Raw genomic sequence first — 15,579 nt, 5'->3', positions numbered from 1 at the left:
TGGGACCTTCTCTGGTTACCTTTCAATTTTCCCATCCCCTGAAACCATCAGTTTACATTCTGTCTCTATGTATTTGCTTATTTTAAACATTTTATATAAATTTATAAATAATATAATTTGCAGTTTTCCATGACTTACTTAGTACAGTAACTTGAGGTATGTTTTATCACGCACCTGTATTTCACCCCTCGTGTTTTTTTCAAGGCCAAAGAATATTCTCTTCCAAGCAAGGGCTTATGTAACAATTAATTATGAAAGCAGTTTGAGGTAGTAAACGCAAAAATTGTCAAAGAGTTTGAGAGAATGAGGCAGTTGTTTTGCTTTCTAATTTTATTTTGAGATTGTAATACAATTACATTTCCCCCTTCCCTTTCCTCCCCCCAATTTCTCCCTTTTGCCCTTTCTCACTCTCCTTCTAGTTCATGACTTCTTCACTGATTCTTATTGCACGCATATATGACTATATATATATATATATATTCCTAAATATAAACGGTTTGGTCCATGCGATGCTACTTGCACCTATGTTTTCGGGAGAGGCAGTGAAGACACTTAAAACACGGAGTGCATCCATTTCTCTGCTCCAGGGACTGCCCTTCCCCCAGTGCAACCACCTCACAAGCTCCGACACGCCCCCCTGCCTCTACCTTTCCTACCACACCCCCCTTACCTACAAGGCCTTCCAGACATGCAGGCCCTCCTTTTGGTACCTCTGGATCACTGCGAGCCCCACCTCCAGGCATTGGCACTGTTCCTTTGGAAGTCAAGCGTTGAGTCGAGGTCCACCTCTTCCAAAAAGCTCATCCCACTCTGTCCGGAACGTCTGATTCCCTTACCCAGCTCTGCTCTTCCTTGGTGGCACTTGCTACCATCCAGCATTCTGTGCACTTCACTTTGTTATTAGACATACTGTTTATGTGTTGTGGTCCCTTATCATTTGGGCTTTTGTCCCTGCTTATGTGAAAAGTTGATCCTGCTTTGTAGAGAATTTTTAAACTCTAAAATACTCTATCGGGTTCTCTCAGGATCCTAGAGCCATAGATGATGTAGCTAGCCATAAATAATTTGGTTCTCTTGCCTCCCTAGGACCCCACAGTGACCCCAATGTTTGGTAGGAAGCTATGGGTTCTTGCCACATAAAGTCCAGGGATGGCTGTCTAAGGCACCCAGAGGAAAGGCCCTGCCTGTTCTATAGCAACACAGCACCCCCAAACTCCTGAACACTGTTGTCATGGTGATCCCAGCAGCCAGACTCAGCAAGGTTGCCAGGGTGGCTTCAGGCCATCTGGAGGAACACCACGCAGAAGGCAGACACTTGCCCCAGGGGCTCTGAGTTGATGTCTCCTCAAGAGGGGGTGGACAAAGCAGAACAGTGGCCCACCACGGTGGCAGCCCCGTGGGATGGTAGAGCTCATGATCTTCCAGGTTGGTTGGGGAGAACCGACAAAACCTTTACATTTTAGGCTTTAGGAATAAAAAGCATTCTCGTGGGAAATGTAAAGCCCAGCTAGATTGAGATGGATAGGTGTGTAAATTCATTGGGCCACAACAGTAATTAGCCTTCCTTAGGTGGCTTGCCTTTCCAGCAAAGCCCTGGAAACAGACTATTTCTGTACTAATGAGATGTGTGTTTCTCAAGCAACGACAAAACATCTCCCCTAATGGAATTTTGTTTTATTTCTTCTCTCTCTGTCCATCTGTCTGTCCGTGTGTGTGCCTCTCTGGCTCTCCTTTTCTCTGTGGGACGACAGAACCATCTGCTGCAGAGTCCCAGGGGAAAGGCAGCGTCTCCGAGGATGAGCTGATTGCTGCCATTAAAGAAGCCAAGGGGTTATCATATGAGACCACCGAGAGTCCAAGGCCAGCGGGCCAGGTGGCTGAAAGACCCAAAGCCAAGGCCAAATCCGGGCTGCCCACCATCCCCAGCCCCCTGGACCACGAGGCCAGCAGTGCAGAGTCCGGGGACTCAGAGATTGAGCTGGTGTCAGAGGACCCCATGGCCTCGGAGGATGCGCTGCCCTCCGGTTACGTGAGCTTCGGCCACGTGTCGGGCCCGCCCCCGTCTCCTGCCTCGCCATCCATCCAGTACAGCATCCTGCGCGAGGAGCGCGAGGCCGAGCTGGACAGCGAGCTCATCATCGAGTCCTGCGACGCCTCCTCGGCCTCGGAGGAGAGCCCCAAGCGCGAGCAGGACTCGCCCCCGATGAAGCCAAGCGCCCTGGACGCCATCCGCGAGGAGACGGGCACTCGGGCCGCCGAGGAGCGTGCGCCCAGCCTCCAGGGCCTCGCCGAGCCCAGCCCGGTGCTCAGCTTCGGTCCTGCCCACCTCCAACCGCGTCCCGAGCTGTCCTCCGGAGACGGAGCCCCTGCCCCCGAGCCACCCACATCACAGCAGCAAAAGCCAGAGGAGGAAGCTGTGAGTTCCAGTCAAAGACCTGAGGCCACCACCGAGAGCCCCGGGCTGCTTGGTCCCTGCCTGATGCCCCCTCTGCCCTTCTTCAACAAGCAAAAAGGTAAAGTAGGCAGCTTTTCAGGTCTAAGCAGCGCTGTCCCGCCAGAGTCCTCGTGGGGTGCCCTGAGGTATCTGCAGGGAAGCTAAAGCTGTCACCACGATGGGGGGTGGGGGGTGGGATCTGGGGCCGATGGTCCATTGCCACTGCAGTCTGTACCCCTGTGAGTCAAGCATTATTTCTCCTCCCCCCACCCAACCACCACAACCACCAATCCCAGTCGCGAAGGGGTTTGTGTACTCCTTGGGACCTGAATCGGTGACCCCGTCCTCCCTCCCATTCCAGGGACTTTGGAGAAAAGCGAAACTTTGCTTGGAGCTGTCCAGACTTGTTTCCGGTTTCCACGTATCTAAAGACGCGGCATGGCTAGGTTCCTTCATGCCTAAACCTGCCTTTAGTTCCGTTTTCCCCTAAATGGGCCATAGGCAGCCTAGCTGCCTTCTTTCTCATACCCAAGGAGGGAGATACTTGGTTTTTGAGTTCTAGATAACCAGAAAAGACAGCCACCACCAAAATGGCCCTCACTGTTTCTCATGTGCCCCAGCAGCACCTAACGTGTTCATCTCGCTCCCAAAGCACACTTTCACTCCAGGAACGCTGCTGTCCATCTTCTCTACTTTTTGTTTCCTTACAAGTATCTTGCTCTTTGCAGATAAATGATTTCGACAGTATACCCTCTTGGGGATATAGCCTTTGCTAACCTAAAGCGTTTCATATAAAACTAAAGAATAAACTCTTTCTTATCATGGATTAAAGGCCAACACATGAAACAATAAAATTATCACATTAGGATGGCAGAGCCTGGAGGCATAAAATAAGGTAATCTCTATATGGTTGTGGAGGCCGTGATAATGTGGGGGTTTTTGTTCCCCCAGTTTGGGGGATCAACCCAGGGCCTCTGAGCAATAATCCTGCCCTGTTGACTCTTGATTATCCGAATAATTATCTCCAGAATTTAAAGTATATTATGTGCATGCCACAGGAGGATATTTGAGTAAGGGTGTATGATTGGTGACTGTTGAAACTAACTTCGATTATTTTGCCGTTATTATTCTGACTGGGATAGGGAAGGGCCTTGTGGCTTGCGGGAGCTGAGCCCTGACATGAACAGCTTCATCCTGGGGTCTGAAATGGGTGAGCTACAGTCATGCTGTCGACGTTCACGTCATGAAACACGTAAACAGGCGTGTCTCCACTTTAGTGCCAATGTTTCTGAAACAGTCACTGTGCACAGTGCTAGTCACATGTGTTTATCTTTAAAAAAGAAAAGAAAAAAAAAGTGAGTCTGAGGCCTGAGGAGAAAGGGGAAATCTGCAGGCCCGCTTCTTCTTTCCCTGGGAAATCTGAGAGGCAGGCGCAGCAGCTGGGGCTGACTTATGGGACATCTGCTCAGGACCTGTGCAGCTGGAGTTCTGAACGTGAGGGCTTCTGCGCAGCTTTTACAGCCAATTCAGCATCGTTCAGCTCTCTGTGCAAGCTGCCCCGGATGGCTTAGACACCGAAGAGGAGAGAGTAGCAGTCTTTTCAAAAGATTGAGGGGTACCAGGGTGAACGGCCTCTGCTCTCTTCTGCACTGAGGGGTCCTTTGAAATCCGGTCTCCCACAGAAATTCACTGCTCAGCTGCACTGTATGAAAAGGCCGATCCGGAGAAGCCAAGCCCCGGAGGCCTGAGTGGATGACTCAGCGCCACCAGAAGGCCTTGTGAGCTTTGAGCTTCCCTCTGGCCTTAGCAGCTCCGTTTCAGCAGGTGAGGGAACATATGTGCTGGCCAGCTTCCCCTAGGCTGTTCTTAATCACCGTCACCAGCCAGCAGGTTGGTGGTTAAGCCAAGCATGGCTGCCCTTTAACAGTAAGGTCAAGGATGCTTTGCGGTTTCCTGCTGTGCCCAGTGAGCCGTCAGTGGCGTAAATATTCGGGGTTACGATATCGCAGGTAGGCTTCCTCTTCCTAAGCCTGACACTGCTCCACATTTCAGGGCCTGGAAACGTTTAGAATAAGACTCAGCTATCTGATGGCTTCCTGGTGTGGGATTTGGAGTTTTTTCGCCCTTCAGAGCCCTGTGCAGCTATAGAGCTGGAGATAAGATATTATTTTCTGTGTCTGATTTTCCCTCCTGTGAAGGCCTGCCCTCCTGGTGTTCTGTGCTCCCCTCCTTGCCGCCCCCCACCTCCAGAACAGTCTGTTAGCATCCTCAGACTCTGAAGGGGGAGATCCATTTTTCATTTCTGCAGGGTTATCTCAACTCTCAGGAATGTGCAAATGAAAGACTAATTTTAAAAATCCTCAATAAAACATTTAACACCAAATATGACTCATCAGGATAGGTGATTTCTGGGCTATGGCACTCAGCTGTCACCATCCCGCCTCAGCCTGTCCTGCTGAAAATCATGACTCCCTGCTTGTCAAAGCCATAGCCTCTTTTCTGTCTTAATTTTTCTTGTTCTCTCTGCAAATATAATGGTGTAGTCCTGGTGTGCCTGTAACATAGTGTATGGAAAAATACTTTAAACTAAAAGGAAGGAAGGAAGGAAGGAAGGAAGGAAGGAAGAGAAGGAAAGAAAGAAAGAAAGAAAGAAAGAAAGAAAGAAAGAAAGAAAGAAAGAAAGAAAGAAAGAGAGAGAGAGAGAAACAAAGGATATGGGGCTGGAAAGATGATGCAGTAGTTAAGACCACTTATTACTCAATTTCCAGCACCTAGCTTGGGTGGCTTTCAAGCCTCTGTAACTCCAGCTCCAGGGAATCTACCACCTTCTCCTGTCCTCTGAGATCAGTGTAGTCATGCGTGCACACACATGCCTGCACACACAATTTAAAAAATAAAGTTACACGAAGTAAATGTTGGTGAAGAAAGTAATGAGTGATTTCATGTGAATTTTTATTATGTGAATGATATAATATTCTGCATATCATTTTGCAAAGTTCAGTTACTTTTATCATTTTCTCGGAGGTGGGGTCTCACCAAGCCGCCCAGGTTGAGCCTAAACTGACTCTGTCATCCAGGCAGAGTCTTGCAATTCTCTCACCTCATGTTCCCAAGCATCTGAGAACACAGGCTTGCGCTACCAGCCCAGCCTGGTAACAGTAAAATGAAGGGCACTGTCAGCTCATCCTTCACTCCTCTCAGAGCCTTTTCTTTTCTTATTTGCACTGTTTCTCCTTCCTAGTTCTTATCTTACTTGTCAACCACTTTTCTAATGTTTTGATGCCCTTTTCCAATTGCTCTCAGTGTCCCAGAGTTCTGTCCTTGCCCTTTCTTCATCTTTCCGGTCATGGATCCCAAGCCTAATGTGCGCTGTGGATTTTCAGCTAATGGACTTTATGCGGTCACTGACTAGTCTCTTGCTTGAAAGACTTCCCCTCCTTTGGGCTTTAAGTCTATTTCCTCAAGGTGGCTGGAAAACTGGTAGACTTCCTGAATTCAAGCATCCGTGTTGTTTGTCTTTCCGTCTTCTTTCCCCGCTGGAGCTAATGAAGGGATCTTATGTGAGTCCTACTCATCCTTCATGATTATAACTCTCACATACGAAACACTGGGTTTCAGGCTGGGTTTGCAGCTCGGCGGCAGAGAGTATGTCTAACCTGGGTTCTATTCAGCCCCGCCACAAACACGATACTAGGAGAACAGTCACACAATAGCTAGTGCTGTCTTAAATAGCCATGCCCTTTTACACTGTAAAGACTTCATTCCTCTTAAGCCTATAACAGGCAGACGTGTATGTGTGTATGTGTGTGTATGTGTGTGTGTGTGTGTGTGTGTGTGTGTGATAAAATATACCTTCACATGGATAGATGTGAAGTATATTTTATTTATCAAGATACACTTGTAAATATTCTTTATGTACCGTTATTCATAATATTAAAGTGTTGAGAGGAACATCCCATCGATAAGGGAATGAGGATGTAGTGAGGTTCAAGGGCCATGCAAAGATCCTGAGGTAAAGCTGAAAGCACTCAATGCTGACGCAATTGTAAACACCTTGGTGTCTGCAATAGTGTTTGTCTGTAAAACTATCCCCCAAATGACCCATAATTTAAAAACACCACTGAAACAGGCATGCGCAAGGTAAGAACCACCACTGTAGAACCCTCAAGAGTGCACCTGGTCCCTCAGCCTGAGAAACACTGCTTTCTGACAGCTCTCTTTTCACGGTTTCCTGAATGCCTGCAGTGCTGTTAAAAGTTCGTGCCCCTACCCTGCCTTTACCCTGAAATTACAGAATGAGAATGAGCGGAGACCTAAATATGAACTGAAAACAAGTACATCGACGCTTGAGAATTGCTTTTATTTCTCTGATGAGCTAAGCGGTGGGGCTAGACCGTAGAGACACCACGGCGAGGGTGCCTCAGGCATATCGTATCTTTAGAGAGGAGCTACTAGAGGCATTCCTCTGATTCCATCTCCTCTGGCTAGAACAGCTCCTGTCCTGCACCCTGGGGAGGGAGGGAGGTGGGGGAGGCCTCTGCAGCCTCTTCCTCACTATGGGACCTGTCTCATGTTCTGAGTTTGGAAGGAAACTGCGGCAGGAAAAAGTATGTCTCTTTCTGGGTGCAGTGTTTACAGGACGGCTCCCAGATGGGGGTCTCATCACATAGGCTAGATTTTCGCCTGTCAGATATTGGTGACGCCTTTGTTGTCACTTTTAAGTATTGCACAGTAGATTGCTTCCATCCCACAATATTTCGGAGAGAACCAAAATCAGTACAAACCATTTACTTTCCTTCTAAAACTAAGTCATTGTACTTACTTGCTTCTGTGGAATTGCATTAATAAATCAGACCCTAAAGGTTCGTGGGAAATCTCTCCCTTTCATGGTAGAAATTTCAGCATCAGCCAGAGGCCTGACACACTTCCCCTACAGTGGCTGCTCCGTGTCAGTTTTCATCAAGATGGAACAGCAATTGCCTGATGCAGCCTGGCTCTTGTGTCAGTGTGCTCCAGCGTATCAGTCAGAGTTCTCCAGAGGGAAAGGACAGTACAATGACTGTGTATTCCAGAGGGGGATTTATTAGAGTGACTTCCACACGAGGAACTGAGTGGTCCAACCAATGCTGTCTGCACACTGAGGAGGCTGAGACCTGGAGCTGCTCAGGCAAGAGCCTGCATGCCTCAGCAGCCCAGATCTGGCACTGAGGAGGAAGAGGATTACTAGAGAGCGGCCAGTTCTTAGTCCACGTGGGAAGGCTGAAGAAGCTGGGTTCTGATGGCAGTGACATCGTCCACACGAACAGCAAGAAACAAAAGCAGGCAGGCAAGAAGCCCTGCTTTTCCTTGGACTTCTTCATATTATACTGCTTTCTCTGTCTGATAAAGTGTCTTCCTACCTCAATCTTCCCTGGAAATGTCTTCACTGTCCCACCCAGAGAAGTACCTTTTAGCTCATGCATCCAGATCCAATCAAGCTGATGTTTGTGAGATGCTCGTCACAGCCATACAAATACTGAGAGACATGCAGTTTTCCCCCTGAGACCATTCTGAGCACCTAAGCTAATTTTCCGAGGCTTTTTCCAGTGACAGCAGAGGCCCTCCTCCTCTGAACAGCCCTGGAATGAGATTGCCAGTAGCCAGCACATCTGTTGCCTTCCATTTGTTGGCTCTCTCTTATAAAGTAGACACAAGGTTAACATCACTCAAAATATGGGTGGATCAATATATTTAAAACATTGGCTTTAGAGGACTGGAGGAGATGTCCCTCTCAGCTAGAGATAAAACTGTTCCAAATTACAGTAGCCGCTGACATTTATTAGTTATAGGACAGTCTTGACACTTCTCCCCGGTATGGTTCTTGTACTATTTCTTGTTATATTTCACTGTCAAATCTTGAGATATAATAAGACCCAATTCATTGGCAAATTTAGCCTGGATGTGGAAGGGGCATAGACAGGCTACTAAGATGGATACAAGTCAGTGTGGAACTCGCCCGTGGAAATAGTTCACAGATAGCAAACATTTCGGTTCTTCCAATAAATAATGACTCTACCCTGGCTCTTTGTTTTGAAAAAAAAAAAAATTATCCTCCCTTACAGTGTTAAGAGGACATATTCCCACATTTCTTACTTCCAGAGCCAAAAGAGGCCCCTGGGATTCCCCACCCCTTTGGAATGCTCGCCACCCTGTCCGCTAAAATTGAAATACCCATAGGCAGTGTCTCTGCGCTTCTAAAGTTTATCTTTGTGGACACACAAAACACTCTTGAAATTCAGACAGCATAAATTTCACTCAGATATGTCAGCCATTCCAAAGCAAGACTATTCACTCTTCCTTTGGTTCAACCAATATGACACACTACGTGTGCTATCAAACGGTGCAGTACTAACTAAAGCAAGTATGAGTAGATTCTTTGTATGTGCTGGATTAATGCCTGAGAGGGGCAGACTGTGAAAAGGAAGTCTTCAGAGTGATGTGAGAGAGAACCTGCCCAGGGTGGCTTTTACCAATAGATACAAAAGTCAGAGAAGACCTTAGGAACGAAGCAAGAGAAGAGTCAGTTATGGCAAAGCTGATCAAAGAAAGCTTGGGTGGCAGGAAATGCAAAGGCCAAAGGCAAGAAAGTTCTCAGCACATTCTAGAAATGAAGAAGGAAAGATATAGCAGGATGTGTGGGCAAGGGCAGGGTCCAGGAAAGAAGCTGGTCTGCTGGAGATACCCTTTCTTGCTCACAGGACCTGGCCAAGCACTCTCAGAAGACATGAAAGAGTCTCGACTAGGAAACAACATGACTTTCTTTGCATTTTACCTCTTGATGATATTGGGGAGGAAGGTCTGGGGGAAAGACAAGTTGGAAGGCAGAAGATAATTGGGAAGTTATGGCCATAGTGAGATGGTGATGGATGAGAGGAAAGAATAGCAACAAAGAGGGAGAGAAATGGGTCGGTTGGAGCTATTTGGGAGGCTGACATATAGGACTTACTTTGCATCAAAGGGAGAGATTTGATCTCTAAAACCTCCTGAATGATACTTCATTTAGGATGATATGGTGATTACAAACAGATGCAAACTTATCTATAGGGAAAAGAAACACATCTAAAGTTAAATGTAACTACTTTAGCCACCTGACTCCCTTCTCTTTGTGTGTGTGTGTGTTGGGTGGGGGGGAATTGATATTGGAAAATTGTCCGTGGGTGTTACCAACATCTTTGTATGTCAAAGGTCTCTGGGGTTACGGCATTTAGAGGACTGTGATGTTTAGGTGGCTGACACCGGAGCTAGACTAAGAGTCAGCTTTGGCCCTGTGGGGTTTACTCGTGGCACACCACGGCAGAGACAGAAATTACTGACAGCCACGTTACCTCTTTAAATAGAGTTGTGTACAAGTTTGGGCGGGGTCAGGAAATGACAAGGCTTCCGAATGCCTGAAGTACAGTTCAGATACAAATAAATCGTAGACTAGCAAGGTCTCATGGTGCCTGTTGCTGCGATAAAACACCCCAACCAAGAGCAAGTTGGGGAGGAAAGGGTCTATTTCAGCTTACAGTTCTCAGGTTACACTTCCTTCCTTAGGGAACTTTCAGTCCAGGAACTGAAGACAGGAACCTGCAGGCAGGACCCGAAGCCCAGACCATGGAGAAATGCTGCTGGTTGGTTTGCTCTCCATGGCCTGTTGAGTCTGCTTCTTATGTCAGCCAGGATGACTTGTCCAGCGTTGGCACTGCCCAGAGTGCACACTGTGCCCTCCCATAGGATCATTGATCAAGAAAAATTCCCCTGTGGACTTGCCTGTAGGTCAGCTTTAGGGGGGCATTTCTCAATGAAGATTCCCTCTTTCCCACCATGCCGAGGCTTGCGTCAAGTCGACGAAATGCAATGAGCACGATAGGTCCCTTGTTGACTTACACACAAACACATCCCTTCTTTACCTATAACCTTTTCTTTCTTGCTCATTCACAAGATCTTATATTAATATCGATATCTCAATTCAAAGCATTCCAACTCTTCAAAGTTAAAAATTCAAACACATGAAAAGTTCAGTCTCTTGAAACTGCCCAAAACCCTTTCAAAGTTAAATCCCGTCTAAAGGACCCTGTCTCTATTAGCCACAGTCTTGCCTCAAAGTTCCGAATCTCTAAACAGTGGCCTCCTGGAAAATCAAAAATAAGTTAAATGCTTCCTTCCTCCAAGGAGGAAGAACCAGGGTCCAGTTACATTCAAATCAAAGCGGTATCAAAGTCTGGCAACGTATATCTGTACCAGACTTCTAGGCCACAGGGCTTGCACAGACCACTGCTCGCCTCGTAGATCTAGGCCAGCTCCACTCCACAGCTGTTGTCGCCCTTGGTGGTCTTCCTGTGGTACCGGTATCTCCACAGCGCTATGGTTTCCGTGAACTGCACCTCCACCAGTAACCTCTGACCCCGCCACAGGGCACCTCCCCTCAATTTCTCTCCATGACCCTTTCAATCCTGGGGCTTTAACCTCAACGGAGGCAGCACATGCACCAATGGCTTCTCCTGGTGTTGAGCCTCAGCTCTTCTCCATGATCCCTTCCTTCATGGCTTCAAAGCCAGTGTTACGTGGAGACTCTTTTCCATTACCACCTTCAGCCGCCAGCATGAGGTGCAGCCTCGGCTCTCTGACCACAGTTACGGTGTGCTGACCCCAGGGAAATATTTCCAGAAGATTTTTTCTCCGGTAATGCTGGTCTCTTCTTAATCACAGCGAATGCTTGAGGATAGGGTTTCGCTGAGGGCTTAAAGGGTAACTAGAAGAGATGGTTCTATGATCACTCAAAGATTGCACCACCACTAATAAATAATTCAGTTCAGAAATAGTCAGGCTTAATGCTTCCCTTCCGGTAGGCACTACAGGTATTCACAACTCTTGGCTGAGTATTGAATTCTATGGGGGGGAGGGGGTCCTTGAATATAAAACCTTCGCAAAAACGAAGCACATACATTTCCAAACCAAATTCTTTGACCTTCAAACTCAGTGTTATTTGCCTGTTCCTGACGGCTCTAGGAGACTCTATTCTCCGCGAAATTTCCAGAGGAAATGGAGTAAAGCCAAAGTCCTTTCCCTGTAGGTTAACAGACTGCTAACGTCTGTTGCCATCCAGTGGTTGTAATGAAAATATCCAGCTTCGAACTTACCACCTGATCGAAACCTTCCACCATTTGAACTGCATAGTTCGTCTTCCTGGGCTGTGGCGTAAGAGAATCAATCTTTGAATGATTTTTGCAACGTCCACGTGGCAGGGCTGTTTAATTCACCATCATGTGTCCCTTGGAATTCTCACAAGGGCAGAGTTTAGAGGACATTTCTAAGTGACTAACTTGGGTTTTTCAGCAGAATCAATTTTAAGCCGAGCCATTTGGCTTCTACCCAAACCACGTATTACCCTGTAGACTTTCTGAACCTGATTTCCTACTGATTAGAGGTTTTGGACAAATATTCTCGTTTCAGGTTCAAGGCAAGAGCTGAGGCTCAGTCCGTGTTCTCGGTGACAATCTAACAGTAGGAAAACCCAGATCCAAAATTAGATCTCTCAATTGTCATTCATTTCCCTTTTCTAACTAAGTCAATTTCCCGATAGTTGACCTGTCTTTCAGTGAGGCTAAATACCTTTCTATGACAAGTTGCTTTAGGGCTTGGAGATTGAAGATTTAATATCACAGAAGGGTGTTGGTGCCAATGGGAGTTCACAATGGTATTGCATGCAGCTAACTCACGTGGCCAGCTAACTCAAGTTGGTCAGCTGGAAACTTAGTCTAATCACCTGGCCAGCATTTAATCTGAGCTCAAAGCTAGCAAGTTCACAGCAGGGAAATCACAGTGGCAGGAGCCTGAGGCACCTAGTTCCATTGCATCACAACCTAAAGCAGGGTGAGAACGTGGTACTCAGCTCACTTTCTCCAGTCCAGGACCCCAGCTTGTGGAACGGTGACACCCACATTAGCAAGTTGGCAATTGGAACAATTTTTACAAAGTCATGGGTTTTCTAAAATATTGGAAACCAGACCACAAATAAATTGATTCTAAATAACTTTGATATGAATAAAACATGTCAATTAGGACTTTTCTGTTTCTTGGCTGCTGTCCACATTTTATGCCCTTCCTTCTTCGCATGAAGATGACCTCTCTGATATGAGTTAGATTTCTTCACTAGGATGTGTTATATTTGCAAAGCCAAAGATCTTGCTTAGACTTCGATTTAGAAAGACTTTTGTGATTTATATGAAGACCACATCTTTCCCTAGAGCCTGCCAGTGTGGCTAAAAAATGAGGAAGCTTTCATGAATGGAGAGGTTTGGGATCCAAACCCTTTATCTGAGTCAAAGTTCTCCGTAAGAGGGTCACCTTCATATTCCAGCCTTACGATTCATTTGTCACAGCCGCACTGACTTTAGGAGACATATAGCCACTTTCCTGAACTGTAAGCTTCAGTTCTTTTTCGTTCGCACTTTCTGTACCCACCGTCAACAGGATGCTCAGTCTGGAGCTAGTAGAGAGGAGTTTTCAGAGATTGACGCTTGCTCTTCACTCTGTAGATCCTTGTCCATCACATGTCTGGAAAGTGGCTTCCTAGTGAAGAACTTCACTTCGTAGCCCTTCCTGCTCTCTGAGTTTATAAAATTTCTGGTCCACAGGAAGTTAGTGATAAAAATAGAGGTCATATGTGGGACAAGGCCATATCTGAGATACAACAGTGTATTTTTCTCCTTCAGGATCTAGGGAAGATGGACAGAGGAAGCACCTGAAGAACTGTCAGGTTGGAGAGATGCTTGCTAGTGAAAACTCACACTAATATAAACCTGTCTATGCTTTTTTTTTTTTTGTCTGTTCAAAAGAGAGAAATGGCGCCTAGGTTGCTTGCATCTTGTGGGGACTAGATGAAATAATTTAGGTTGTTTACTGTCTCATTTCACTGCTATTCAAATATTCACTTTAGTTATAATTATGCAATAAGATGGGGCTTTGGAAGAATCTAGTCCAGTTATTCATTTAATACAGTTTCTGCAACAAGGGTTTTTGCTCATAAAATTTCAAATAAGAAGTTGGTAGGTTTTCTTCATTTGTTAAAGTTTGATTGGCTGATTTCCAGGGATTTAAAGAACGTTGGCTTGTTCTCAGTAAAGACCTCTTCCCAAGGGGACAGGTCACCTTGGGGGGTTTCCTAAGACCAAGTGACACAACTTATTATGTCCTGTTGAGCATTGTTTTCAGTGTATTCTAAATATTTCCAAATGTAATCATGGGCAATAACATTTATAGACCAGTATTGTCTAGTTTGTCTAGTTAGAATTCCTGAACACCAAGTCAATCTCATCTTGTTAACGTCAATTTCTTATTTCTTGCCTTGATGAAGCAAGACCTTCCCATGGTAGGCAACACCATTTCATGGCCTGGGGCCGGGGCTTCAGATGCTTATTCTCTTTTCTTTGACTTATGGGTGTGATGCCTGAACAATGGACCAGAATCTGGAACTATAATCCGAACTAACCTTTTCCCCCCTCAGTTTCTGGTTGCTAGGGTATTTGATCATAGCAACAGAAATGGAACCAGAGGATGGTCTGCTGGTCAGAATCAGTAACAGCCCTACCTGTCATGTGACACATGCATGCACACAGGAAACCAGCAGTCAGCTGGTGCGCTGATCTCTTGCTTGAGCTTTCCCCAGCCCTTACCGCCCAACGATAATGTGTGTCTCTTTGTGTTTGTGTCGCTCATATCTTTAAACTCTAGAGATCAGCCTTTTGGTCACTGTGGTGTCTCTAATGTCTTTAAAGATGCCAGTGGTAGCCACTCAGTAAACCTTTGACAAAGAACTGAATCCCAAATCATGACCCCAGACACGGAGGCGCAGTTGCTGATGTATACTGTGGATTTTTATTGAAGGCTGCTGTGTTTTGTAGCTTATGCTATTTCTGAAAAGCCCGCTTAAATGGTATTGCAGCTATGGGGAGGTTAAGAATAATGGACCAACCAATTAGAAAGAGAACACTGTGTGTTGGTCATCTACTGTTACTCATGAAGAACTTTGCCTCTTGACTGTATTCCCCTGGGGCGATCAGCTCTGGAAAGGGCAATGCAGTCATCAGGGAAAGATACTGTCTGAGGTTCAGCTGACATAGTAATAGGTTTGAGTTAATAAAGCGTAAGGTAGCATCACTGTGGGACAGCATTTAACCTTTTCTTTGCTGAACTGAACGTATAAAACATTTGTGTACAAGGCCAGTCTGCTGAACTTTTATAATGTTTGTACAATGGGAAACTTACTGAATTAACTTTTTTTGTTACTCTGAATGCAGAAGAACCCTATTAAAAAGTCAAGTTTGTTATTGAGGTGGTTTGTTATTGGGCTTATGAGGTAGTGACTCTGGAATAAGAAGGATTTGGCTTTGAACCTACATCTACCACTTCCTGGCCCAAAACTCCCAAAGCCTTATCAATCTATAAAAGATGGCAAATGTTTTGTCCTCTCTGGAATTGTAATGAGATTTAAATTACGTGATGCTTTTGAAGTAGTCAGGTTGATGGAACCGAAACATCATAAACCACAGCAATTACACTCACGTGTTTTTAATCGGGTTGTGTTCCGTAGGCTAGTGAAAAGGCTGCATACCCAGGTCACAGTCAGCAATGGAGTCGTTTAAAGGCGTGGGAGACTGTGAGGTTGCAAGGGGATAAGCCCCCTGGCCGGATGTTGCTGACGCTGGCTCCATACTAGGCCTGTGGAACACTGCTGTGTTAGCCATGCCCCACATCTGCCAGTCGGCAGCCTGCCCTTGGATACCCTCAGCTTTTGTATTCCTCCAGGTGAGAGAGTATGACCTAGCCACTTTGTCAAGATCCGCCGGTGCCCACCTGCCAAGAAGCCTTCTTGGGCTCAACCTTTAGCTCAAGCCCCAACTCTGTCTTTACTAGTTGGCGGGGGGACAGCTAGAAGGCAGTAGAAACTCGCAGAAAGGACACTGCCGTCTACCTTTGAGGGACTTACTTTAATCAATGGTGATATATGGCAGAGTGCCACCCCCTCCCCAAATAAGCAGCTTCACACACAAAGAAGCCTTGTCTGGATTATTTTTCAGGAAGGCCATCTTCTGGTAGACAGGGTTTTCAGGGACATTTGAAAT

At 46.2% G+C, this 15,579-nt stretch overlaps 1 protein-coding gene across 2 annotated transcripts in view; it reads left to right on the top strand.

Moving 5' to 3' along the window:
- The window catches only part of Rtn1 (reticulon 1), a 185,862-nt gene that overhangs the window by 96,375 nt on the left and 73,908 nt on the right, over positions 1-15,579 (top strand). For both annotated transcript variants that reach the window (XM_060387632.1, XM_060387631.1), the window contains exon 3: positions 1,752-2,513. In XM_060387632.1, the coding sequence (XP_060243615.1) occupies positions 1,752-2,513 (762 nt within the window). The remainder of the gene's footprint in view (positions 1-1,751; positions 2,514-15,579) is intronic.

The sequence above is a fragment of the Meriones unguiculatus genome, chromosome 7 (assembly GCF_030254825.1).
Source record: "Meriones unguiculatus strain TT.TT164.6M chromosome 7, Bangor_MerUng_6.1, whole genome shotgun sequence".
Classification (NCBI taxonomy): domain Eukaryota; kingdom Metazoa; phylum Chordata; class Mammalia; order Rodentia; family Muridae; genus Meriones; species Meriones unguiculatus.
This window is presented reverse-complemented; position numbering and strand designations above follow the sequence as displayed.